The 26,279-nt window shown below is 44.1% G+C and overlaps 1 protein-coding gene across 6 annotated transcripts in view; it reads left to right on the top strand.

Moving 5' to 3' along the window:
• MSI2 (musashi RNA binding protein 2) overlaps window positions 1–26,279 on the top strand; it is a 525,661-nt gene that overhangs the window by 454,456 nt on the left and 44,926 nt on the right. For 4 of the 6 annotated variants that reach the window (XM_036754986.1, XM_036754987.1, XM_036754985.1 and 1 more), the window contains exon 10: window positions 5,138–5,212. In XM_036754986.1, the coding sequence (XP_036610881.1) occupies window positions 5,138–5,212 (75 nt within the window). Of the gene's footprint in view, window positions 1–5,137; window positions 5,213–24,911; window positions 24,936–26,279 lie in introns of all 6 variants that reach the window. The other 2 variants (XM_036754983.1, XM_036754982.1) reach the window with 1 other exon arrangement.

Raw genomic sequence — 26,279 nt, 5'->3', positions numbered from 1 at the left:
GTTCCAAACTGTCTCCCTCCCTAGAGGGAGAAGGCCACTATTTGACACAGATTTACAAATATCTGTAAAACCGTACTATGCATACTTCTATTTTTCAGTTCTTTCTCTGGAGGTGGATAGCATCTTCCTTCATTAGGTTCTTTATATGATTTGAGTATTTATAGGACTCAGAATAACTTATTCTTTGAACAATTTTGCTGTTATTGTATACAATGTTCTTTTGATTCTCCTGACTTCATTTGTCATTAAAGCTTTCATTTTCAAGAAAGGGAGGGAAGGAAGGAAGGAGAGAGGAAGGAAAGAAGAAAGGAAGGAAGGAGAGAGGGAGGAAAGGAGAGAAGGAAAGAAAGAAGAAAGGAAGGAAGGAAAAGGGAGGGAGGGAGGAAGGAAAGAAAGAGGGAGGGAAGGAATGAAGGAAGGAAAGGAGGGAAGGAAGAAAGGTAGGCTGGCTGCACCACCATATTGCTCCCAAGGCAGTGAACTCATTGACTTGTTTCCCAGTGGGTTGCAGGGACTTCACATGGGGATCCTCCTCTTCCCTGAGTTAAAGTGGGTTTCAGGGGGATTTTTCTGGGGGCTCTAACATTATTATAGACAGGAGCTCCAAGGTCTCATAAAAGAAACATCACTTGGTATGTGAACACTCAATGGCCACATTCTAAGGCCACTGAGGATGCTCTTCATATGTCATGAAACAGACACTTCACACTCAAGGGGTTCCGTGGTTAAATTGTCCTGCCTCAATTTCTAAACAGACCTGGCTGGGGCAGTTTTCTGTCCTTCTGGGTAGCTCAGTAACAGCACAGGAGAGGACGAATAATGTTCCTTTCTATCATGAGAACACATGAATTTTCTAGACTAGGCAAAAGATTTAGAACTGGAGCCTTCGGAACCCTGCCACCTTGGGAGATGGGGACAAAAGATTAGCTCAATTGTCCAGAAAAGAGGAGGGAGTTTATTTTAATTGTTGGTATGAGGGTTTTTGTTTTTTGTTTGTGTTCTGTTTTTCTCTCCATGTGGGAAGGTAGATCCTCTAAGAAAGGTGGAGATGGAGGTAAAAGCCTTGGGTTTTTTAGTTCAGTGACAAGAGATAATTACCACAGAATTGATCAGTCACTCCAAGTACTGAAGCAAATAAATCGTGCATTGGCCAATGCAGGAGGAGAATGGCAGCTAATGGAAGTGGTAGATAGGTCATCCTGGCCGTAATTTGGCTTGATGAAGCATCCACATGGGCCTGGTGTTAATGTGCTATTGATATTCAGCCAGCCAATTTCCCCTGTGTGGCTCGGGCTGTGACTCGTTAGAGCAGAGCTGGGCATCACAGTGGTAAATGAAGAGGAAAATTGAAGTAATGTTGTATTATAAATTTATGATTTCATCTGCCTGACCTAGAGGATGTTCAGTGAGGGGAGCTGGGGATGGGAGCCCCTCTCCGGCACATGCCATGTTCTTCTCGACTTTGCTGTTAGAAGGCATACTGGTGGGCATTGGAGAATGAGTAGCAGGGGAGGATGGAGGTGATACTGGGAGGGCAACTGTAAACCATGTCTTTCCCTCCCAGTCCCCTTCCCCCACTTCCTTCCTGTCTGCCTGTTCTTGAAGAGAGACTTTGGAGCCTGTCGGGAAGTTGGGGATGTGTTTATTCTAGTGACCAGGAGTCTGGAAGGAACTTGATGTTCCATCCCCAGCCCCCATCCTCCTCCTCCACAGGAGTCTTGAAGGTGACACATGGGCTAATGCTTTCACTGTCAGATTAATGCTAAAATATTTAAGATCCCCAGTGCCGAAGCTGGATACAGCACCGTCATTTTTCATCAGGAAAGCCCCACAGGCAGCAGTGATTCGGCTGTTTGCATATAATCCGTTTATCAATATTGTTGAAATAATGGTATGAGAAATCTAACGCTGAAAGATCTGATTTAATAGCAGAGGTGATTAATTTAAAAGAGGATTGAGCTGCTCAGCCATGAAATAAATATCAAGGAAAGAACCAGTGTGTACATGTCTATTTAAAGCTTCAGTGTCCTCTTTTCCCCTCTTTTTTTCCCTTCTTTCTCTTTCTTTCCTTCTCTCCCCACCCTATCTCCCAGTGCCACCCTGGTGCTATCCTCCACCCTCTCATCGTCGAAACCCAACCATCTGTGTTCCTCTTCCAAAAGGAAAGCTGATGCCAGACTGTTGGATCATCTGATCTTGTCTGCTGCCTAGAGGAACCGTGAAGGAATCCACCAATTTATGACTCAATGCTATGCTAGAAAATAAATAGTGAAGGCCCTGGCACTGAGGCCCCTCCAAGGTGGAAATATTTCAAATGGCCAATGAGTTGTGACAAACAGCTAATTCAAGAGCGTTTCTCCCTGTATAGAGAAAGCAGCACAAATGGTCTCAGGCCTCAAGTCACAATTTGAGTGAGGCCTCCAGAGGCCCGTAGATCATTTGGGGCCTCTAGAAGGGACCATGGAGACCATCTGCCCAGGATTCTTAATCTAGGGTCTGTGGGCTTTAAAACTTTTTTTAAAAAAGATTTGATTTTTAATATTTAATATTTCTGTGAACTTTTAAAAAATATTTCTGTATTTCTACATAATTGGTTTCCTTTGTAATTCTATGTATTTTCAAACATCATTCTGAGAAGGGGTCCATAGGCTTCACTAGCCTGCCAGAGCGAGGCCATGACACAGAAAAGCTTAAGAACCCTTGATCTAGTCCGGTTGGGGAGGTGAAATGAAGGGGAAGTGATCTGGTGGCACAGTAGGTAGAAGGCTGGGCCTGGAGTCAGGAAGACCCAAGTCCATATCCGGCCTCAGACACTTATTGTCTGTGTAACCCCGGGCAAGTTACTTGACCTCTCTCCGCCTCAGTTTCCTCAACTATGAAATGGAAATAAGGACAGCCCCCACCCCCAGAGTTGTTGCAAGGATCGAATGAGATAATATTTGTAAAAGCACTAAGTCTTGTGCCTGGCACCATCTCCTTCCCTGAAGAAGACAAGGTCAAACAGTTTAATCTTTATTTAGCATTACCCATAAATTTGGAAAGGACTTATGCATGGTTGGATTTTGATGACTGGGCTATAACTAGGACTCAGACCTCCTGGTTCCCAGGCCACGTTGGGGCAAAAGAAGAGATCATATCACTAACCACTGACTCAAAGAAGAAAAGATTACAGACCCGTTTGGGGCCATGTACACAATTCATTAATCAACAAACATTTGTTCATTGCGTGCTATAGGTCAGGCCCTTTGCTAAGTGTGCTGGAGGTGCAAAGTTAGAGGAGAAATAATCACCTGCTCCTAAAGAGCCTCTATTCTATAGGGGAAGAGAACTTATACCTACTGGGTATCCCAAAAGTCTCAGTGCGGTGTTAAGCTTATTAAAGTTCAGCCTATTACTAGATTGTTATTAATATTAATTTATTAAAGCTGTCTAAATTCATGCTTATTAAAGATATTAAAAATTCATGATTATTAAAGATAAAATGGTTTGCCATTTCCTTCTCCAGCTCATTTTACAGATGAGGAAACTGAGGCAAACAGGGTTAAGTGACTTGCCCAGGGTCATATAGCTTGTAAGTGTCCGAGGCTGGATTTTAACTCAGAAACATGAGTCTTCCTGATTCCAGGCCTGGCACTCTATTTCTGTCTATCCATCTATCTATCTACCTAGGCATGCCACCTAGCTGCCCCTTTTTTGAAAAATGTACATTAACCTATTAAAGCTAACCCTAAATTTGTGTTTTTTTAAAGCTTAACACTGTACTGTGATTTTTGGGACACCCGGTATATAGGTATTACAAATATATACAAAGCAGGTAAAAAAGGTGGTTGGGGGAGACTGGTAGGGTACTTGCAGCTAAGGATTCTGGGAAGAATCCCTTCAAGCTCTAATCTTAGAATCCTGTGATGGGGTAAGAAGGAGAAAAGAGAGATTCCTGCTATGATTTGCTAAGAGATGGAGAAGAGAGCCAGCCTGGAATGCAGCAGGACCCCGCTTTGCTGGCAGTGGTTTATCCGTTTCCCACCTGAATCTTTTCAGCAAACTGTACCTCTGCCCCCTTAACTTTCCCCCTTAAACAGGCATCCTGAGAAGAAAGCTTCCATGCCCCTTGAGCAAAATGTCCTATGAAAACAGCAACTTACTCTCTGAAAATGGCAAAATAGAGATTTCTACATAATTTCTGCATTTCTACACAATTCTGGAAAATAACAGCTAATACTTCTACATAGCACTTTAACGTTTGCAAAGCACTTTACACATTGTATTATCTCTTTTGATCATCATGTCAACTCCTCAAGGTAGGTGCTGTTACGGTACCAATTTTACAGATGACAAAACTGAGACTAGCAAAGGTGAAGTGATATGTCTAGAGTCACTCAGCTAGTAAGAGTCTGAGACAGGATTTGAATTCAGGTTTTCCTGACTCCAAGTCTAGCACCCTGTATATACCATGCCACCCTAACTACCCTGATGGGTTATGTATACAGAGTTTGTTCTTGGGAAAACACCACCAAGGCCATAGAGATTGTGGTATGGACACAGACTTCTCAAAGCTACCCTCTGGGTTGAATCTGATGGTTTATGTGCTTCCCAAAGGTAACCTCAAGGTTGAATTTTCTCTCCCAATGAACCATTCCCCCTTAAGTAACCTGCTGCTTTTTGACTGGTGAAGGTGCTTTCCCTTCATGGCTGTCCCCCTCTCTCTTGGGAGTAAGCATTACTAATACCTTGGCCTCCCACTGTCAATAACTCTAAAGTAAAGTACATCCATTGTAAGCTCCCCAAATGTCAGAGCCAAGCAGGGGCTCTGGGGTTTCCAGTTAGCACCTGGCATTTACTCTGCCAATTCAGAAAGAGTATTTGGTCTTTGGGGCCTTAGCTGGCCGCATGCAGGTTAATTGTGTGTAAACTGACGGGCCCGCTCTCCACAGCCACCAGAGAAAGATGACCCATACCTCAGGTCCAGGGCCTTATTGGAGATGAGATCTGGGGCTTGTTCCAAAAAAGAAAAAGAAAGAAAAAAGCCAGACTCATTACCCTGCCATCCCCATCCACCTGCTTCCTGTATCTAATTTGAAAAGAGTAAAGAGCCAAGCTTCATTAACATGACTTTCTCCTGTTTATATATGTGTTCAAGGCTACCCAAACTTTGTGGCGACATATGGCCGAGGCTATCCCGGATTTGCTCCAAGCTACAGCTATCAGTTTCCAGGTGAGTACCTCTGTGTCATCCACAGCATTGAAAACCTGATAGATTTGGGAGGAGACAGGAGAATCCAGAATAGGATTTGATTCATGGGAAAAAAAAAATCCACATTTAAAAAAAAAAAGACATACTTATCCTTAGTATCAGGACTCAGATAAGAAATTTGGATTAATTTTTCTGATGAATTAATTTGGTTAACTAATGTATGTTAATTGGTGCTGGTTATTTGAAAATGGAAGTTTTTAAGAAAAAAGGGAAAGATTAAACAGCAGAAATCCTGGAAGACAGAGGTCTCCCTCTGATCAGTCTTATTTTTTCTGAAATGTGTTGTAAGTTATGTCTCATTAGGGATTTAAATCTGGGGGCTCTGGGATTTATTCCACCCGTCATCACTTCTCTCCTCCCCACCATGTGTCTGAAGTTGAATTCGTTGGCGTCTTCCTCCCCACTGTCCTCCCCCTCCCCAGACTGATTCATTCCTAACAGCTCTCAATTGGATGCTCTTTTCCTGTGTGTTGGTGGGTTTCTTTTTTTATGATTGTTGGTGTTTGCTTTCCATTGTAGGGTGTTTTCCTACCTCTCTCCCTCTGCGTGGGTGTCAGACTTGCTGCAGTCGTGATTTCCATTCAGTCAGAGTCTACAAGGACTGCTCTCCAGTCCCAGACTCTTGCTGTCATTTGGCAGGCTAGCCTGGTATTGGAAGCTCCCCCAGGGCGGTGGGAAGGCAGCCTGGAATTGGGAGGCAGTGTGGTGGGGTTGGAAAGAGAGTCTTTCTCCACAAGGGGAAATTATTGGCTTGGAACAGAGGTATTTCCTGAAGAGTCATAAGGAAGGTCTTCAAAGCTGAGCTTGAACCTCTATGGGTCTATATTCATCAGTCAGAGGCAGGAATTTACTGTGAAAAGCTGGGCCCTGGGATAGATTTTACACCTGACTGATTAGGAGGCAACCAATCTTATCAGGAGCTTTATCTGCCCTCAGTCACCTAGGACCAGGTGGATGCAGGCACTGGCTCCTGGGCTTAATTATAAATCCTAAAGAAAATGAACACGTGGCAGGATCTTGGCCCTGGAGATAAGGGTAGGAGAACCAGTGCGATACAGTGGAAATAACATTGGCTCTGGAGTCACAGGTTCTGGATTGAAATCCCACCTTTATCACTTGTGTGACCTTGGACAAGTCACCCACCTTCCCTGGGTCTCAGTTCCCTCATCTGTACAATGTGGGGTTTAAACTAGATGGCCTCTGAGGTTCTTTGAGATTCTAGATATCTGATGCTATGGACCAAAGAAGTGTCTTTGTTTCAACTTTTGACTAAGCTTGGGAGGGAGTCATTCATATCAATGGAAAGGAGGTCAGGGTAGATTTAAAGCAGTGGTCTGCCTTGCTGCCACAGGCAGGCTAGACCTTTCAAGGTCAAAGGCATTGGAGTCCAGAGTTTCTACTTTTAGCTTCACTCTGCTCTGGCTTCCCCTGGGGCCAAGGCATTTCTCCACCTGGGCATCATTGGTCAGGCTAGATTACACTGAAGACTTCTTGCCCACAACTTCTCTCTAACAGATGAGCAGTGTGGAGTAGAGGCACCTAGCATACCTGCTTTGGGGCAGCCACCCCCTGGCTCAAGGGAAGGATGGGTAGGAAAAAGACCATAATCCTGGGGTGCAGAAGAGTAAGTGTAGCTGGACTTAAAAATGTGAGAGGAAGCATCATCTCCTACATGCACGCGCACACACACACACACACACACACACACACACACACATGTGTGTGCATGCTCACACACACACCCCCATGAGGCCTTTTTTTGGGCAGGGGTGGAATGAGCATGTGGTTCCAAAGTCCAGCTGTCCTAATCCTGATGTTTTGTGGATTTGGGCACCTTGCCCACTGCCCTTTAATAACATTTTCACTCATTCCTTCCCCTTGTGGGGCACTGTTCCCAAAGGCATGATTGTTTTTAATTGAACCATTTGGGGGACACGGGGAGATAAGGTCTTCTCTATTTCCCTTTCTTCCTCTCCCTCACCCCATCAGCCCCCATAAGCCCTCCAAAATCGACATACCACCATCCCCACCAGGTGTAATGTTAGAGAACCTTCCCTAGCAGACCAGTGTGACTCCTAAATAACCATGCCAGGCTCTCTCCAAGAAAGATACTGGTCTCTTGGAGAAAAGAGCCAATGAGAAGGAGGATGGGAAGAAAAAGCAGTACTATATGCCCTGCACTCACCACAATGAAAGAGGTATCCTGTGTCCTCAAGAGGCAGGTGTTCGGGTGATCGTGTACCAAGCCTGGGCTGCTTGCCACTGTCAGGATTGCTCCATCCTCTAATGCAGTCCAGAGGGTCTAGATGGCATTGATGGCTTAGGTATTTGGCCTAGACAAACTGCTGTCCAGGAGCTTCTGGTCAAATTCATGTCACTTTCTCATTGGCAGAAAACAATTTTTACCCCATTTCTCCTCCCATCTCAGGCCTTAAAATCAGTAAGCAAATAACAGTTACATCTCTGAAAGCCTTCACCTAAGCACTGAAGGCCCATGACTGCTGGCTGGGGCTGGGCCAGATTGGGCCCAGCAAGGTTGCCCAAGAGGGACTGTTCAGCAACCATGGGACAGGGAAAGACTAACCCATGGGAGAAAGCCATTCCCCTTCCCTGGCCATTCATACCTCAAGTAAGAGACAGCCATATCACACCTGCACCCTCAGTCCCACTGTCTCCCTTTGCTCGATTCTTTGGAACCCAGATGTTGCTGAGTCAGGCCCCAATGGGGAACACAGGTGCAGCCAGTTTAATTCAGATGACTTTCCTCAGAAAGCCAAATTCGTTTTCGTTTTTAGCATTTGAGAATACCACATCAGTTTTCTCTTTTTCTGATGGTGTGGAAGGAAAAAAAAAATGAGAGTATGGACCTGTTTTGATTTGTGCCAATAAAATTTTAAAAGGACATTGGAAAACCCTGTTCTCCCTGGGGGGAAAAAGTTCTGTCTCTGTCTTTCCTAGGACTTAATTCTCAACTCTGGGAGGGGATGTCACCACAGAACTATGAGATTTTGTAATATCTGTCTCCTACCTTGGAGTCCGTAAGAACTCTACTAAGTGTTTCTGGAATTGGAGGTGTGGGGAGGTGATACAGAGCTGAAACAGAGAGAGGACGTGGGGGTAATGCAGCCCAGGTCTTCCCCAATCATGCTCACTCATCTGGCAGCTGATTCTCTACTGCCATCTCCAGTCCCATAGCTTTGTTCTCTTCCTCTATAGTCATCCAGGACAGTTCTCAGAATTCTGGCAATTAGTGTGTCTCCATCCAATGATCCTCTCCTTGTGGTCATCCCTTCCCTTTCGGTGTCAACCCTGTGTGCCCCCAGCACGTCTCACCTCCCAGAGCTATTGTTGGTCCCGGCTGCAATAGACCTGGTTCTTAGGTCCTCCTTAGAGAGCATGTGTGATCTTATTATCCCAGGAATGACGGAGGAGCAAGTTAGAACAAGCACACCCTAGGCCAGCATCTCAAGCCGTTTGCTAAAACTCCCTTTCCCTTTGGACTACTCATAGAATATGCACTTTGGATGCCAGATCCCCCTTCTAAAGGAGAATGTGGCCTGAGTCTGTTTAAAAAGCCAGAACATCATCTTGTCTACAAGTAGTCAACCTGGAATCATTCATTTCCACTGGAAACTGAAAGTCAGGGGACCTGAATTTTCCTCTTACCTCAACCCCTTAATTCTGCTGTGATCTTAGGAATGTTCCTAACCTTTGTGGGCTACCATTCATCCTGTCAAAATCAGAGCTTAATAATTCTTATCCCGGTTCACCTCCTGTGACGACAGGTATGACGGTTCATGCGAACACACCCAGAGTTCTTTGACAAAAAGGTGCCACATGTCATTTGTACGATCTGTGGCGGTAGGCCGAATCACTTGGATACCTGTTCTGTCATCCCCTGAAGTAAGATTTGCACCCCTACCCCTGGACCTTTATAGCTCAGTGTTTGTCTAGTTTTATTATTCTTATCATTCATCTTTCCTTATTCTTTTGTTTTCTTTCTCCCTCCTCCCACCCCAGCACTTATCTTTTCCATTTAATCTATTAATTTCTGTTCTTATTTCACTTTGCAGACTATTTGCCGATATCACAGGACATAATTTTTATCAACTAGTTCTTAAAGAGAAATAACAAATTGGGGTTTACTACCATTGCTAATGAGAGAGAGAGAGAGAGGGAGAGAGAAGGCCTGGGTGACCGTGGTTGTAATCAATGACACCCTCCCTGTCCTAGCTGACTATGCTCTGAATGAACTTTTTTTATTTCCCATTTCAAAAATGACTCTGTGGCTTCAGTACTCCACTCTACATGTTCTGTTCTTTGGTGGGTTTTTTTCTTTCAGTTTCGTTACCCTCTTCTCATCGTGTTTGCTTCTTGTGTGCCCGATAAGTGCCGGCTTCCCCAGAGGAAGCCTCTCACAACTTCTTTGAGCCCACCAGAGTTGCACTGATTTCTCCAATAGCCCAGCTAAGTGCTGGGGCTTCCATTGGCTACGTAGCACATTAACAGTGGATATGGGGGAGAACTGATGTCTTCTTTTTGAGACTTTTGGGCAGTACAGAGAGTGAATATAATTATCCTATCCAAGATGCACAATTCCATTCCATGAAAATTAATCTAGGGAGCTAGCAAGTATGTAATTATCTGATCAGTCTCCCTTTGGGTCCGATCCTTTGATGACTGATGCTCTGATCACCTCTCTCCCCAAAATGGGAAGCCTGGATAAAACAGCAGCACCTAGGTGCTCTCAGAATGAGGGTCATACAACTAGTAAGTGTCTGAGGCCAGATTTGAACTCAGGAAGTTGAGTCTTGCTGATTTCCAGCCCCATGCTCTATCCACTGCTACCTAGCTGCCCTCAGAGCCATGCCTACTGCAACTCAAACAGTCAGTATAATCTGGTGGAAGCTACTCCATTCCCAGCCCCTGATATCTATCCCCTTTTTATCAACCACTTCCAATTCAAAGCCTGGCCCTCCTTTTCAAAGTACTTAAGTTTGTGACAAGTGAACTACATGCTTGCATTAGAACTGTTTCGATGTTTGTTAACCAATGTGTTTGGTTATGGGTGTCCCAGATGCTCAGCATAGGCAGCCCTGCTAATCATTTCATTAAACATGCTTGATACCGTAACTGGTTGGCTTCCTTTGATTTTCCTTCAGGCAGTGGGTTTCCTTATTATTACTTTTATTATTCCTTTTTTTTTAATCTGTATGGCTGCTTCCAACCCCCTTCCTCCATTTTGTTTTGCTATGAATTGCTTTTCTTTGGTGAACTTATCCTAGGATGCATGACTTTGCAAATGTTTTTAGCCATTGTGAATTTTCTCATTTTTGTAAATAGCTCATCTGTGCTACTCCCTAATGACATTTTTTTCCTGTAAGCAACTGAGGTAGAAAAATAAATTGTTTACCACAGACATGCTGTGTGCTGCTCTCTCTTAGCTTTGCAGTTTCCTAGTCTTGCTTTGGGGAAGGTGAAAGCACCAAATAACCAGTACCAATGACAGCTGGATTTTAAAAATTGTAAAAATGTTCCAGTTCCCTCTGTGTGCACAGTCCACCTCGCATGTTCTCTTGGCTCGGGGGGGCACAGGAATGCCATCCTGTCCTTGTGTGCCTAGACCGCAAAGCATCTGCAGTCCTACGTGGTCGTTCCTCTCCTCTGCAGGCGCTCTCTCCCACAGGCAACAGCTACCATCAGAGTACCCAGAGCCATCTGGTCCTCTCCAAGGTTATGTGCCAGGGTCCCCGTAGTCGGTTCCTAAAGGGTTGGTTTAGTGCTGGGAACGATCTGGTTTCTGCATATTGGACCCCAGAGTTGTAGTGACTTTCCAGAACCATGGAGTGGGACTGGATGAAGAAGGAAAGCATTCTGAGGTCACCCATTGTGGTGGGAGAAAACCAACAACGGGCAGCCCTTTCTTAGAGCACTAGATTTGGAGGCAGAGGCCCAGGTGCCAATTCTACTCTTACCAGGTGTAGAACCTCGAGCAACTTCTTTAGCTTAACTCAACCTTGTTTTCCTCCATAAAATAAATGGATTGAGTTAGATGGTGCCTAAGGGCCCTTCTGACACTAAATCCTGTGATCTTAAAACACTCTGCTCTTTCTTCTTCCTGACCCTATCTTCTACCAGAATTCCCTTTCCTTTCCCCTCCCCCATGCTTCCCAAAACTTCCCCCCCACTTTTGCTCCTTCTCTTCTGCACCATAAGCTTCAGACCCTCCATTGTCTTCCTCCAGGCTTGTTCATCCCCCTTCTCTCCTAAAAACTCAAGGCTAAGGAAGCAGCGGGAGCAGGTCCTCATTTCTAGGTCCTAGGACTCTGGTCAGTTGTAGAGAATGAGTCTGAGTCACTCTAAGGAGTAGCCCAGAACCTCTTGACTTCGTTATCCTCACAACAGACATTGCCCCTTTGGGGATAGACAGTGGGGCCAAACACGGAGCCTAGAGTTATTTTTTTCTGGGATGGTTTGGCTTGAAATGTGAATCTTGGGTTTTCTAGTTGGTGTTCCTACACAAATGTACCCTCTAGCCTTATGATCATTCTTTTTTTCTTTTTTCTTTTTTTTAACTTATTTTTTATTTTTAGTTTACAACACTCAGTTCCACAGGTTTTTGAGTTCCAAATTTTCTCCCTCTCCCTCTCCCCCCTCCTCCCCACCAAGATGGCACGTAATCCGATGTAGGTTCTACATATACCTTCGCATTAAACTTATTTTCACAATAGTCAAGTTGTAAAGAAGAATTATAACCAATGGAATGAATCGTGAGAAAGATGAAACAAAACCAAAAAAGAAGGAAAAAAATGAACATTCTTTGATGCTGGGTACACTCACCATCTTCATATCTGTCTGTTTGTTGATGTGTTCCAAGTACCCTGAGGAATGACTCAATAAACCCTCTTCCCACTAGTGGAAAACCAGCTCAACCCCGTGCCTCATCGATGATGGGTGAAAAGCCTTATCTGGGGGTTCAGATGAATTCTAATGAATCTGTTTCATGATGGAGTATATCTCTTGGATATGAAAGAAGAATATTTATACTTCCTTATGGTGCAATAGGATAGAAAGAACCCGTCCAGAGAACCTGGGTTTAAACCCTAACTCTGCTATTCACTACCTGTGAGATGCTGGGAAAGTCAGTCCTGAGAGAGGCAGTGTGGTGGAGCACCTGGCCTCCTTCCTCTTTTATTTACTATCTACGAGACCTTGGGAAAGTCACCTCACTGCCCTTGTGACCTTGGGAAAGTCATTCAACTGAGAGGCCATCTCTTGTTCTCAGTTCTCTTCAAATGAAGGGGTCGGACTAGATGAATAATTTAGGTGCCTTCTAGCTCTAAATCTTCTGGTCCCTATCTTTTGTTCTATGGGATAATAATAACTAACAAAACCAAGAACATGTCTAAGCTTTAGTCCTTCCTCTTGCTTCAACTTAACCCCCTTTTCTTTAGCCCCAATTCTCAGTAGGAATGCCAAACAGCTCCAGGTGCTGGACTTGTAATTAGGAAGACTGGCTTAGATCCTGACTCAGTTACTAGCTGTGATGATCATGGGCAAATAATCACTTTCCTAATTTGCCAGATGGGAATTACAACAGCCCCTCCCTCAAAGGGCAGTTGTGGAGCTCAAATGGTATATTGTGTACAAAGCTATTTATAAGCTATAAAACGTATGTGTTGTTGTTTAGTCATCTTCAGTCGTTTCTGCCTCTCTGTGACCCCATCTGGGGTTTCCTTGGCAAAGATGCTGGAGTGGTTTGCTATTTCCTTCTCATTTTACAGATGAGGGAATTGAAGCAAACAGAGTTAAGTGACTTGCCCAGGGTCATACAACCAGTAGGTATCTGAGGCCAGATTTGAATTCAGGAAGATAGATCTTTTTGACTCCAGGCCCTTCGCTCTATCCGCTGTGCCACTTAGCTGCCTCCTAAACGTGCGCGCGCACACACACACACACACACACACACACACACACATATACAATTATTGCAAAATTAGGCAAAGATTTTGTACTTCAGCCTTCTCCAGGTGAAACCTATCAATCGAAAAAGCATTTATTAATTCTTTTATATAATATTTTATATAATGTATAATATGTATTCATATATTATATATAATATTTTGTATAATATATTTAATATACTTTCTCTGTGCCAGGAACTAGCCTAAGTGTTGAGGATATAGAGAAAAGTCAAAAATAGAGAGGCACAGATCATTCCAGCTCTTTTTAATTCTAGAATCATAGAATGTCTGTCAGAAGGACATTAAAGATAATCTACTCCCCTCCCCACCCCGCCCCAGCCGCTGCCTGTCATTTTGGTGAGTTTTTAACTTGTAGGTTTCCTGCTTCCCCAGGGGTTGGCAAGCTGTCTCAAGGGCTAAATTGTGCTGGCAGCCTGTTTCTATACAGCCCTCTAAATAAGAAAGTTTTTTACATTTTTAAATACAATAAAACTTTATTCAAAAATATAAAAACCCTTCTTAGCTCATGGGGCTGTACAAAAACAGGCATAAGGGAACGTAGTTTGCCAGTCTCTATTCTAGCGCATTGGCTCCAGAACTGCCTCTACCATCCATCTCATGAAAAAACCAAGGGATTTTTCTGGGCATTCATGGCTCCTGTGCCTGAAATCTTCTATCAGTCAGTCAGCATTTATTGTTCGCAGACTGTGTGCTAGGTGCTGGTGATGACCATTTCTCTTCTGGATCCTCTTCTGGGTCACAGTTAGGCCCAGGAGTGCCACTAGCTTTTGAATGGTGGCCTAATCCTCCCTTGCATAGGGACACAGGCTTTCTCTTAAATCTAAAGATTTCCCAGTTGTGGTCCCAGAATGTATGTACGTGCATATGCACACATCCGTACATACGTGAATATGTTGTAACTCTGCATGATATAATGGAAAAGGCAGGGAATTTAAATTCAGAGAACAAGGGTTCAAAACCCCAGCTCTCTACTTACTACCAGTATCCTCTTCGACAGGCCACTTAATTTCTCTTATACTAAGTTTCTTCATCTTTAAAATAAGGGGGTTGGATTCAATGACCTCTAAGGTCCTTCCTAACAATGTATGTATGAACAATGAACACGTTCTTTGAACTGCATATATTGCCATGTAAAGATACATGGGATAGCAGCCCTCTAAAGATGAATAAACAACAGACTTGTCATATCCCCCTAAGAAGACTATAGCAATCTCCTTAAGGACAATTTTTTATCCTGACAAAACGGCTTGCACTTACTACATGCTTAATAAATGATTGTAAAATTATCAGCAGCCCCTGATAACGAATGCATCAATGCATAAAAAACTCCAGCCATCTTATACATTTTTTGCTTTATAATTATACCTGGCCAGATTTTTTTTTAATCACCAACTGCTTCCCCCTTTAATCTAATAGTATGTATTCAGCAAATCCACATTGATTTGAATATTCGTTTATCACAGGAGTTGTTAACTTCTTTTGTATCATGGACACCTTGGGCAGATTGGCAAAGTCTGTGGATTCCTTCTCAGAAAAAAAAATGTTTTTAAATGCATAAAATCAAATACATGGGATTACAAATGAAATAAATTATATTGAAATACAGGTATCAAAAATATTTTTAAAAACAAGTTCACTGACCCAGGTCAAGAACTCCTGGTTTGTCAGGAGAATGGCAAACCTGCTGCTTGCAAAGGGAAAGAACCATTTATTGCATTCTTAAGCCAAATGGAAATAATTTAAGGATTATCTGCTGTTGGGGATTTTCTTTGCCCCTGCTCTTCTCCCTTAGAGAGTTGACTCTTCCCAAGTGAAAGGGAATTTTATGGGCTTAGCTTTTTGGGTCAATGTACTTTCCCCTGGGAAAGTTCACCAGAAAGATAAAGGAAGATGTTAGCAGTAGAGGTAGTAAGAGAGGGAGTTAGTAGTAGAAGATGGGAAGAGAGATAGATTGGAGATGAGCTTCTCACCTCAGCCCTGCCGCCAACTCACTATGTGACTAAAGCACTCTGGGGGCCTCAGTTTCTTCATCTGGCCAATAGGGATGATAATATCCTTCTCAGGAAGAATGTCTCATAGGATTCTCATGGGGGCTGCTAGGTAGCGTGGTGGATAGAATACTGGGTTTGGAATCAGAAAGACTCAACTTTGTGAGTTCAAATCCAGCCTCGGACACTTACCGTGTGACCCTGGGCAAGTTGCTTAACCCTGTTTACCTCAAGTTTCTTCGTCTATAAAATGAGCTGGAGAAAGAACTGGCGAACCACTCCAGTATCTCTGCCAAGAAAACCCCAAATGGTGCCACAAAGAGTCAGATACAACAGAAACGACTCAACAATAAAAGGCTGCTCATGGTAGGTAAGTGAGATAAAATTGAGGCAATCAGTAAACATTTGTGAACTTAACCCTGATTGCCTCCTAAAAAAATAATAATAAATACATAAGTGAATAAATAAAAAGGACATAAGTGAATAAATAAATAAAAAGGGGCAGGTACACCGCACAGTGGGTAGAACACTGGCCCAGGTGTCGTCAGGAGGACTTGAGTTCAAATTCAGCCTCAGATGCTTACTAGCTGTGTGACCCTGGGCAAGTCACTTAACCTCAATTGCCTCCTAAAAAAAAATTCATGAAATGCCTACTATGTGCCAGCCAAAAATGTCCCATGCCTATGAAAGGGATATGATAAAGAGACAGAGCAGTGTAGCTGAAAGAATTCTCAAGAGTCAAATCACCTGGATTCACATCCCAGCACTGCTGCCTGAACACACTGTGACTGTGGACAGATCGTAGTAGGTCTGGAAGGAATCTGAGCAGTCATGTAGTCCAACCCCCTCACTTGAAGGGAGATTAAGGCTCGGGGAGAACTGTGGACTTGGAGGCAGAAGATTTATCTTTAAGTCCTTCTCTGCCCTTCTCTGTGAGCTGCGTTTCATCATGGGGCAGTGGATAGAAAGAGGGCTGGCCTTGGGGTCATAGGACCTGGGCTTAAATCCTCCCTCCACCACCATTACCTGGTGACGTTGCGCAAATCATTTAACCTGGTTTTTTAAAATAGTAAAATATAGATAAAGTAAAAATAAGCAGATTGGATTTAATGTTTTCTGTAGATGATTCTCATCTGCAAGATGGGAATATTAATAGACTATCTTAGAGGGTTGGGAGGAGAGCATTCTGTAAACTATATAAGTGTATTTGTACATATATGTGTGTGTATGTGTTCTGCATATACACACATGTACATACATGCGTACGTTTGTACTCATATTTATATACTTACTGTTGTCATTATTAGGGAAGCAATCTGTAAACCGTAAGCTATATGTGTGCATGTTTATACATACATGTTATGCATATTTATACATATATGTACATGCATGCATATATTTATATACTTACTGTTGCTATTATAAGAAACAGCAGATCTAATGTAATATACAAAAAGCCAGCCTCAGAGTCAAGAAGACCTACGTTTAAGTCCCACCTCTTACACATACTAGCTGTGTGACCCTGGGAAAATCACAACCTCTCGGCGCCTCATGTAGCTAAGAGTATAAATTTACATGAGACACCTGTTATGCATTGGTGGAGGGAATTTCCACCCTGGAAGTTACCTACACTGATCTCTTGCCCTTCCCAAAAAGGGATAATTGCTGGCCGCCGTATGACAATGTCCAATAAGAGAGACCTCATTGTGGCTATTTCTTTTCCTCTCACCATTTACTAAGGGATTTAGTTCTGATTTAGTGCCCTGCCCTCCACAACACTGACCATCACCCTACTCTATTTAAAATGGCAGCAGGGGCTTCCTGGCTCACACAGATTTACAAAATCCATAATAAGTCTGCCAGCATGAACTTAATTACCCTTCTTCAAGGCCTTCACTTTTAATTTCCATCAGCAAAAGCAAATGACATGTCTGGACCTTTTAAAAATAAATAAATAAATCGCTCAAGAGTGCACGTCTGTTGACTGAAGGTGAGAAGTGGCACTAGGCCCGTGAGAATGCCAGAGTCCCTCTAAGGCAAGGGATGGCTGGAAGCTTTTCAAGCCAAGAGGCAAAAACAGTATTTGCTTCTGTTTCCTCCTTCTCCTGGAACTAAAGATGGGGACCTCAGTGACCGCAGAACTTCTCCCGCTCCTTGGCCAGGTTCATTTGCTAGTGATATGAGCCAGGTGGCAGGAAGCTCATGCCCAGGAGGATCTCCTTGACATCCAGTCCTTGGTACCTTCTCTCCCTTTCTTGTCAATCCTGGGCTGTGCCCAGAAGATTCTAAACCTGCCCCCTCCTTCATAGCTTTTGGGTGAATGAGACTCTGCCTTCCCTCCCTTCTCAAGTCCATTCTAGCTCTAATCTTTGGGTCTCCTATTCTCCCCTTCATTCCCTACCCCCTACCAAAAAGGGTAAATGAGGCAGTATTTCATCTTTTACCCCACCTTTAGATATGCGCCCCACCCATTCAATTCATTTCAACAAACTTTTATTATGGACCTCCCATGCTCTGAGGGGAAGGGCAGTGTGCAGGGAAGGGGAATGAATTGGCCTCAGAGCCAGAAAGACCTGAGTTTGAGACGCGCCTCTGACACATACTGACTCTGTGTCTGTGGGCAAGCAGCCTAACCGCTAAGTATTCCAGACAACTATCTGTGACAGTGAGTCGAAGAAAAGATGGTGACCTGCCCTGGTAGAGGGAGTTTCCTCAACTGGGAGTCCCCTAAATCAATGAAATCAGAGATCTAGTTTCTATCTTTATTAAACCCTGCTGTGTTTCACACACTATACTGGAATATCTCCTTTCAAAGAGCTTATATTCTAATCGTAAAGAAACAACATGTATGCGCATGCACACATACATGTACACATGTGTATACATGCACAAACATTCTGTATACATGGGTGTAAATGTGTATATGCATAAACATTCTGTATATGTGTGTATACATGCATATACATTATATATACATGCATGTATATATATTTGTGTGTGTGTGTGTGTGTGTGTGTGTGTGTGTGTGTTGGTTGGTTGTTATCCTTTGTTTCTGAAGAGGACCAAAATGACGCCACCATGCTTGAGTCAAGATTCAGTGTGTCCAACTGTGGCTGATCAAGCCAGTACGAGCTCAGAATACTCTACCACAGCTCAGGCACAAGTAGTCCATGTGAACATTTGGGGTGAATACTTCAAACTTGTGCATCCTGCATTTCCTTTGAGTTGTTTCAATTCTGTCTGCTCATAGAGCACAGCACCTTCTCTGATGTGGGCCCGCCATGCTGAGCAGTCCTGTGCCAGTATCTCCCATGTCACACAATCAATTCCAAAGTTCTTGAGACGTGTGTGTGTGTGTACACACACACACACACACACACACACACATGCATACATAAAATGAGATAACATATAAAGTGCTTCGCAAACCTGAAAGTACTATGTAAATGCCAGCTATTGACATTAGTATTAAATATAAAGTAATTTAAGGGAAGGAAGGAGCCTGCTGACCATTGGGGTCCAGAAAGGCCTCTCCTAGTAAGTGTCCACTAAAATGCATCTCAACAAGAGCTAGGGGCTTCCCAAAAGCAAAGGTGAGGAAGGAATCATTCCAGGCATGGGGAGACAGCCTGTAAAAGGCATGGAAGTGGAAGGTAGGTTGGGATGGACAGAGGACAGGAGATGGCAAGGCAAGATTCTTGGACCCTCCATCCTCCTTATAGGTCAGAGAAATTCTGGAGACATTTCCCTTCTCTTCCAGCTGGTTCCTCCCTGCTCTTTGCTGAGCCCAGGAACAGCTGGAAAATTCGACAAGAATAATTGTTTGGGGAAGCAGAAGAGGCCAAAACAAAAACGAGCTTACAAAGGAGAAAACAGGATTACCTTCAAACTGCAGGAGGCAATTCAGGTCCTTGTAAATTTACTTTGGGCCTGAGCGGGCCCCAAGCCCTCCTGGAGGATCTGTAAAGAGCCATGTTAGTGGATAGTATGTGGTTTATGAAAACAAATAAGCAGAGATTATCAGGTCCACTGGATGACATTGAGCTCAGGTTTTCCAGGGGCTTAAAGAGAGCTGAGAGAGATGCTATATCCTTGAATCCAAAGCTTTGTGGGACGTTACCATAGTCGAGCTTTACTGAGCAAGTGCAATTCGGTGAAAAGATAGCTTGTGGTCTCACTGCTTTGATGAAGCCAGTCCGTTAGCTTGGAGAGGAGCTGTGGACCAGGAGACCAGCGCTGGACTCAGAGGCAGGGCACAGTAGCTGTGGGACTTCCAACAAGTCTCTTCAGTAAATTGAAAAGGGTAGATCCAATTGAACAATCAGTCATTAATGCAAAGCCTTGTGCTAGGCCCTGGGGGTACAAAAAAATTAAATACAGCCCCTCAAGGAACTTATATTCTTCTGAGGAGATTAATAATTAATGCTACAAATAATACAAATACTAAATTAATTTAATTAATTAAAATTAATGCTGCTGTTGCTGCTGCTACTACTACTAAATAATAAAGAACTGACATTTATATAGATGGTCTTTAAGCTCACTCTCACCTCAACAGTTATGGTACAGTGAAAAGAACATTGACCCACCAGAGGACCAGGTTCAAATCCTGCCTTTCATGCTTATACGTGTCTTTTGTCAGATCCTTCAGACTCTTTGTACCTTATTTTCCTCATCTATAAAATGAGGAAGTCAGACTAAAATGGTTTCTGAGGTTCTTTACGGATCTATGGTCCTGCAAACCTCTGTGAATCATATTTTTCTTAGCTCTGATGATGATAATTATAATAAAAACAAATACTTTCTGTATGGCACTTCTCCAGCTATTTTACCATTTCTCTTTACGATATCCCATTGAGTTGGCTGTATGTCACCCGGATTTTACAGATTGGGAAGTTGGAGGCCCACGAATCAGACAGTCATGGGATTGTAGCTTCTAGAACTGAAAGGGACCCCAGAAGCCATTTAGTCTAACATCTCCCACCCCCACTTGTTGAGTTGTTCAGTTGTTTTCAGTCATGTCCCACTCTTTGTGACCCCATTTGGGATTTTCTTGGCAAAGATACTAGAATGGGTTGCCGTTTCCTTCTCTGGCTCATTTTACAAATGAGGAAACTGAGGCCAATGGGGTTAAGTGACTTGCCCAGGGTCACACGGCTATGAAACGTCTGAGGCTGGATTTGAACTCAAGAAAATGAGTCTTCCTGACTCCAGGGCTGGTGCTGTATCCACTGCACCATCTAGATGTCTAATCAAGTTCAGAGTTCAAATCAACCATTTATACATCATCTACCATGCAGTAGGCACTGTGGTAAACTCTGGAGATATGACGACAAAGAAAAACAATCCCTGCCCTCCAAGAGCTTACAGTTTAACAGGGAGACAAGATGCAAATACTGTACAAACGCAAGATAATCTCAGAGGGAATGTACCAGCCTTAGGAGAGCAGGAAGGCTTCTTGCAAAGGGTTAAAGTTTCAAGGACATGTTAGGCTTTGCCGGAAAAGAAGAGCAGATCAGTATTTAAACTGTCTCCATCCAGCCATATTCCCTAGTGGGGTCTGTGTCAGGAATAGGAAGGTGAGCACAAAGCCAGCCAAAGGTGGCCTTATTCTTCTGTGGGAGAGAGAGAGAGAGTGTGAGTGAGTGTGAATGCAGGCATACCTGACTCTTTATGACCCCATCTGGGGTTTTCTCATCTGTAAAATGGGAGGATAGATTGCATGATCTCCAAGGCTTTTTCTAGCTCCTGCTTTAAGATGTCTGATCCTAAGCATTTAGGGGCTGGGCCCCACTCTTGAGTTTTTGAGGGTCTGGTGCTTTTGAGCGCCTCATTTCCGGACCGCAGTGTGCTGGGTTCTGGACCCCCAGCCCTCTTCAAGGAGGTGAGCACCCCCAGTGACAGAGGCGGCCTCTCTGAAATAAGAAGTTGCCTGAAACCAGAGTGTTTATGCACAGAGCTTTTCTGCTTTCTCCTTTGGCAGCAAAGCCTGGTGTTGCTGCTAAAAGGATAATACCACTTAATGAAAGAAATAATGCAAAAGGAAATCTGTGGGAAATGACAGCTCTGAGCCTCTGAAAGCCGGCAAGGCCTGATCAGAGAGGGGCTAACATTACTTCAAAAGAGACGGGAGGGGCAGGCTGGTTTTGATTCCCCACCACCACCATCACCACCATCACCACCACCCCTATGCCCCTGCTTTGTCATTTTCTCTACTCACTTGGCAGGACTTAGTGTGCTAAGGATGGAGAGATAAGGGAGCTGGGTTTAGGCTTTACCTGATGGCCTCTGAAAAGAGAGCAGATAGCGGACTGGGAGAATTGTTCACTGCGGGGCGGGGGTGGGGTGCAGAGTGTTTTGGGGGAAATGAGACAGAGTTGGCTTCTTCACACAGCTTGTTCCTCAGCCCCCTCCAAGAGGGCTTCCCACTTTCTTCCTAACACTTCTCAGAACTGGAAAGTAATTCACACAAATACACACACCTTCTGCGCATCCAACACTGAACTCCATTCTCCCTCCCACTTGTCTGTCTCTCCTACTCCCTCTTGGTGTCTGGGGTTTAACTTTGCCTTTTCTGGGTGTTGTCTTAGTCTTTTCAAAAACAAACTGCACCGTTTATCCAAAGACAGCTAGTGGATAGAGTGTTGGGCCTGGAGTCAGAAAGACTCATCTTCTTGAGTTCAAATCTGGCCTCGTTAGCTGTGTGACCTTGGGCAACTCAATTAACCCCATTTGCCTCAGTTTCCTCATCTGCAAAATGAGCTGGAGAAGGAAATAGCAAACCTCTCCAGTATCTTTGCCAAGAAAATCCCAAATGGGGTCACGAAGTGTCAGGTATGCCCTCATATTCTGTCTGTCTCTCTCTCTCTCTCTCTCTCTCTCTCTCTCTCTCTCTCTCTCTCTCTCTCTCTCTCTCTCTCTCTCTCTCTCTCTCTTTCTCTCACACACACACACACACTCTCCCTCCCTCTCTCTCCCTCCCCCCTTCCCTCTCCTCTTTCCTCTCTCTCTCCTTTCCTCTATCTCTTTTCTTCCTCTTTCTCTCTCTACTTTTCTCCCCCTCTCTTTTTTCTTCCTCTCTTTCTCTCCTTCTTCTTCCTCTCCTCCTCCTTCTCCTCTCTCCCTCCCTCCCTCCCTCCCTCTCTCTCCCCCTCCCTCTCTCTCCCCCCCCTTCCCCTCCCTCCTTCCCTCTCCCTCCCCTGCCTGCTCCTGAAAGTGATATATGTCCACACACTCTGCAATTTCATTGGTGTCAAAATTTCCTCCACTAATAAAGTTCACAACCTTTATTTAAGTCAACAAGCCTTTATTAACGGTTTACTGTATGCTAAGAGCTGGGGATATATGGAATTAGAGATTAGGGACTGGTCTGTGGTTTCACCTGGATAGGGAATTCCCAATAAGGAACTTTCTCTGCTGATACAGATCTACCATTTTTAGTCTTGGAGAGTACCCTAGAGCTTTGGCAGATCAGATGATGCAAAGAAAGGCAAAAACATTCCCTACCCTCAGGGCAGTTACCTTCTAACGCAGGAGCTTTGTTGTTGCTTCTGACATTTGGGGGTTTTTGGGGGGTTTTTTTGTTTTTTGTTTTTTTTGGCAAAGATACTGGAGCGATTTGCCATTCCCTTCTCCATATCATTTTACAGATGAGGAAACTGAGGCAAACAGGGTTAGTGACTTGCCCAGGGTCACACAGCTGATAAGTGTCTTGAGGCCAGTTTTGAACTCAGGAAGATGGGTATTCCTGACTCCAGGCCTAACACTCTATCCGCTGCGCCACCTAGCTGCCTCAGCAATTTACAACTTTGTGGAGAAGTCCTGGGAAGTAGCCCAGAGTTAAGTGACTCCTCGCAAGTTCCCTGAATGACCTACATCCTGGGGTAGGGATAGGATCAAGACTGTACTGAGTGAATAACACAGGTTTATTTAAGCTAGGATCAGAGTCCAGATCAATAAATGAGTCAGTCAACCTAAGTAATTATTAGGTGCCTTCTGTGTGCTGGGTGCTGGACATGCAAATAAAAAGATATGCCTCCCTCAATCAATCAGTAAACATTTATTAAGCATCTACTGTGTGCTAGTCACTGTACTAAGCCCTGAACCTTAGCCTCCATTTTTTTTTCTTCAACCCATTTCACAAACACAGAGAGAGTTTGCCCTGGCAGCTGAGCATGATGGGCATTCTGAACTGGGGGCTTAGATCTCCCTGAGCAGTAAAGGTGTGGCTTCCCTCTCTTCCCCATTGTCTTGTCCTCTATTCCCCTCTCTTACCACACCCAGCATGTAAGGCCATCCTGGAAACTGAATGAGGCTGAGATTATGATGTCTTATGTGTATCCATGAGCTACTGTAGTCCTGAGCCACGTATGAAGGAGTTTGCTAAGCCATGATAGGGTGGTCCAGGCTCCCTTCCTCCCCTACTTCTGAAGCTTAGAGAGAAGTATGGCCCATCTGGCAGCCCACAACTTCTCCTATTCTGCATGTGCCATTAACCCACCATGGCAAGAGCTGTCCTTGGTCTTCCCCCTGTGCCTTCACCCTCAGTCAAAACAGGCATAAAGAGAAGGGAGCCTTTCTTGTTATTGGGTTATTTGGGTAACTGAGGCACCAAGTCTCTCTCTTCAGATGAAAACTCATTAACTTTCCCCTTCCTCCCCCAGACCTCTCTTTCCCCCTATTTGTAGTCTGTGGAGACCTCCTGTTGGAATTTCTTTTGGCTGCAGAGTTGCAGAGGCATTCTTTAAGCCTGAATCTGATTGGGTTGCCTTTCTCCCCGGGCTTGTCTTTCTCTCCTTTCCCATCTCCTCCCCCTAGCCTTTAACACTGACCTGGGTTATCTATGCTCTGTTCTGATGGATCAGATTAAATTCCAATCCCCAGCAGTTGTTCAGAGCTGGGTCACCTGCAGGTACTTTTATCTGAGATTAGGGATAATGGATTTCTTTCCTCACGTTAGCTGGGAGTTGGGTTTTTTTTTCCTCTTTTCCCTCCTCTGACCTTTGTCCAAATGCACTCAATGCCAGAAAATAGCTCCTCTGTTTGAGCATCTTTCTGTTGGCCCCCACTCTAACTACCAAACCCAGTTTTATGCCTCCTTTCTCTGAGGAATCATCCTAGATTTTGTTGGAAGTAAACAGTGAGACAATGAAGGAGAGAAACAATGTTCTTCTTCCTCTGTGGAAAAAAGATGGGCTATTGGGAATCTGTTCCTGACTTGAAGAACTTGGGGTTGGGGAGGGGATGAAAGGGAGGTTTGCTGAAGAACCCCTTCCATAGGCCTATCCTCTAGTTCACTGCCTGACAGATTTGATTCATCTTTTGTATGTAACTTTCTTCTGTGTGTGGAAGTAGCCTCATAGAGGGAATACTTGTAGTCAGGAAGACTTGGGTTTGAATTCTGTCTCTTGACTCTGAGTAACCATAGGCTTAGTGGTCTCTTAGCCACTTCTGAGCATTAGTTTCACCATCTGTAAAATGGGTATAAGAATGCCTGGGGTAGCTTCACAGAGTTGTGAATCTCGAGCAAGATTATCTAAACCACTTTGTAAACTGTGAATTTGCCATATAAGTGTCCAAGATTCTTATTGTCTTTATCATCATCATCATCGTTATCATCATCATCATAGATAAGATAAGATCAGACAGTCCAGACACTAATTCACCTGGATTTTTTTCCCCCAACAGCCCTATTACCATATTTAAATGCAAGTATGTCTATTTTAATTAACATTTTAAGTAGCTTAGAGTGCCCTCCTAGACTAGCCTGTTCCATGTGGAGTTTCTTTCCTCCCTTGTAGTTTCATGTAGCTAAGATGGTAGCTTTAGACTTTAGCAAGCTTTTAGTTTGCCATGTGTTTGGAACTGTCCCTTTCTCTCCTCCCTCCCAGCTCTCTCCCCATACTGGCTCCCCAAACTCCTTTCCCTCTTGTCTTGCCCCTGTCCCAAAGAAGTCCCTCCTTCAAAGACCCAGCTAAGGCCAGACTGATTGATGCCTTTGGGCCTGCCCAGGAAACCTTTTGTTGTCTGCTGAAACGCCATCCAAAATAACATTACCTATTGGAAAGGCAGTTGGGGACAGGTCTCGTAGCATCTGTCTGTCTGCGCAAAAGAGGGATTTGTTTGCTTGTGTGCTCAAGTTGATGTTGGTGGCAGCTTAAGGGGGATGGGGCAGTTAGATGGCCAGGAGGGGAGAGGCAAGGTCTTTCTGGGCCTTTTCCTTTATCCCTTTGCTTCAGTCAAATAACAGAATCTGGGAGCTCTGGTCCTGCTCTCATGTAGAATATCCTTGTGCTGTCCAAGGAGCATAGGTACCTTGGGACACTCTCACTGATTATCCCCTTTTAGAAACTTACAGCTTGATCATGAAGGACCAAAGGGTTCTTTCCAAAGCTCCCTTTGATATCCATGGCCTCATCTCCTCTAGGCTGAAGTGCCCAAACTGGAGGTGCTAAATCGAAACGCTTTGCCTCCTGACCGTAAAAGCCTATAAGCAAATGCATCAAACCACAAGGCTTGATCGTCTTCAAATCCTCTAATTGGCCTCACCTGCCCTCCTGGGCCGGTACTCCAGTTGAGTATTTTGCAATCCAATTGGATAGGGCTGCAGTGACATTGTCTTTGGGATGTCTTCTGACTGGAAGGAGGCTCTCCATCCTCATCGATTCCAGGGCAACAAAGTCGGCAGCCTTTTATAACACAGAACAGCTGGTTTTAAAACAGCTCCTTTACCAGTGGTTCTCAGAGAGTACAGTTGCACACAGCTCTGTGATTGAATATGGTACAAAGAGACCCAGCCTCTGCCCTCTGTGGACTCAGGGTCCATGTTAGCCATTCCCAACCTTGCTCTGAGACACCTCAAGTTGTCATCATTTATCTCCATCAAAGTTGTTAGATTCTTCCCAGCATTCAAGTTAGGAATAAGAATTAGACCTATAATTTCACTGGTATAGGGAACTCCCTGGTGAGGAAATTCCTTCTACCAATGAAGGCTGACTCCTTCTCTGTATCTTGTAGTAGAGAGCTGCCTGGAGCACTGAAAGTTCAAGGGGCTTA

The sequence above is a fragment of the Trichosurus vulpecula genome, chromosome 4, assembly GCF_011100635.1.
Source record: "Trichosurus vulpecula isolate mTriVul1 chromosome 4, mTriVul1.pri, whole genome shotgun sequence".
Lineage (NCBI taxonomy): Eukaryota > Metazoa > Chordata > Mammalia > Diprotodontia > Phalangeridae > Trichosurus > Trichosurus vulpecula.
This window is presented reverse-complemented; position numbering and strand designations above follow the sequence as displayed.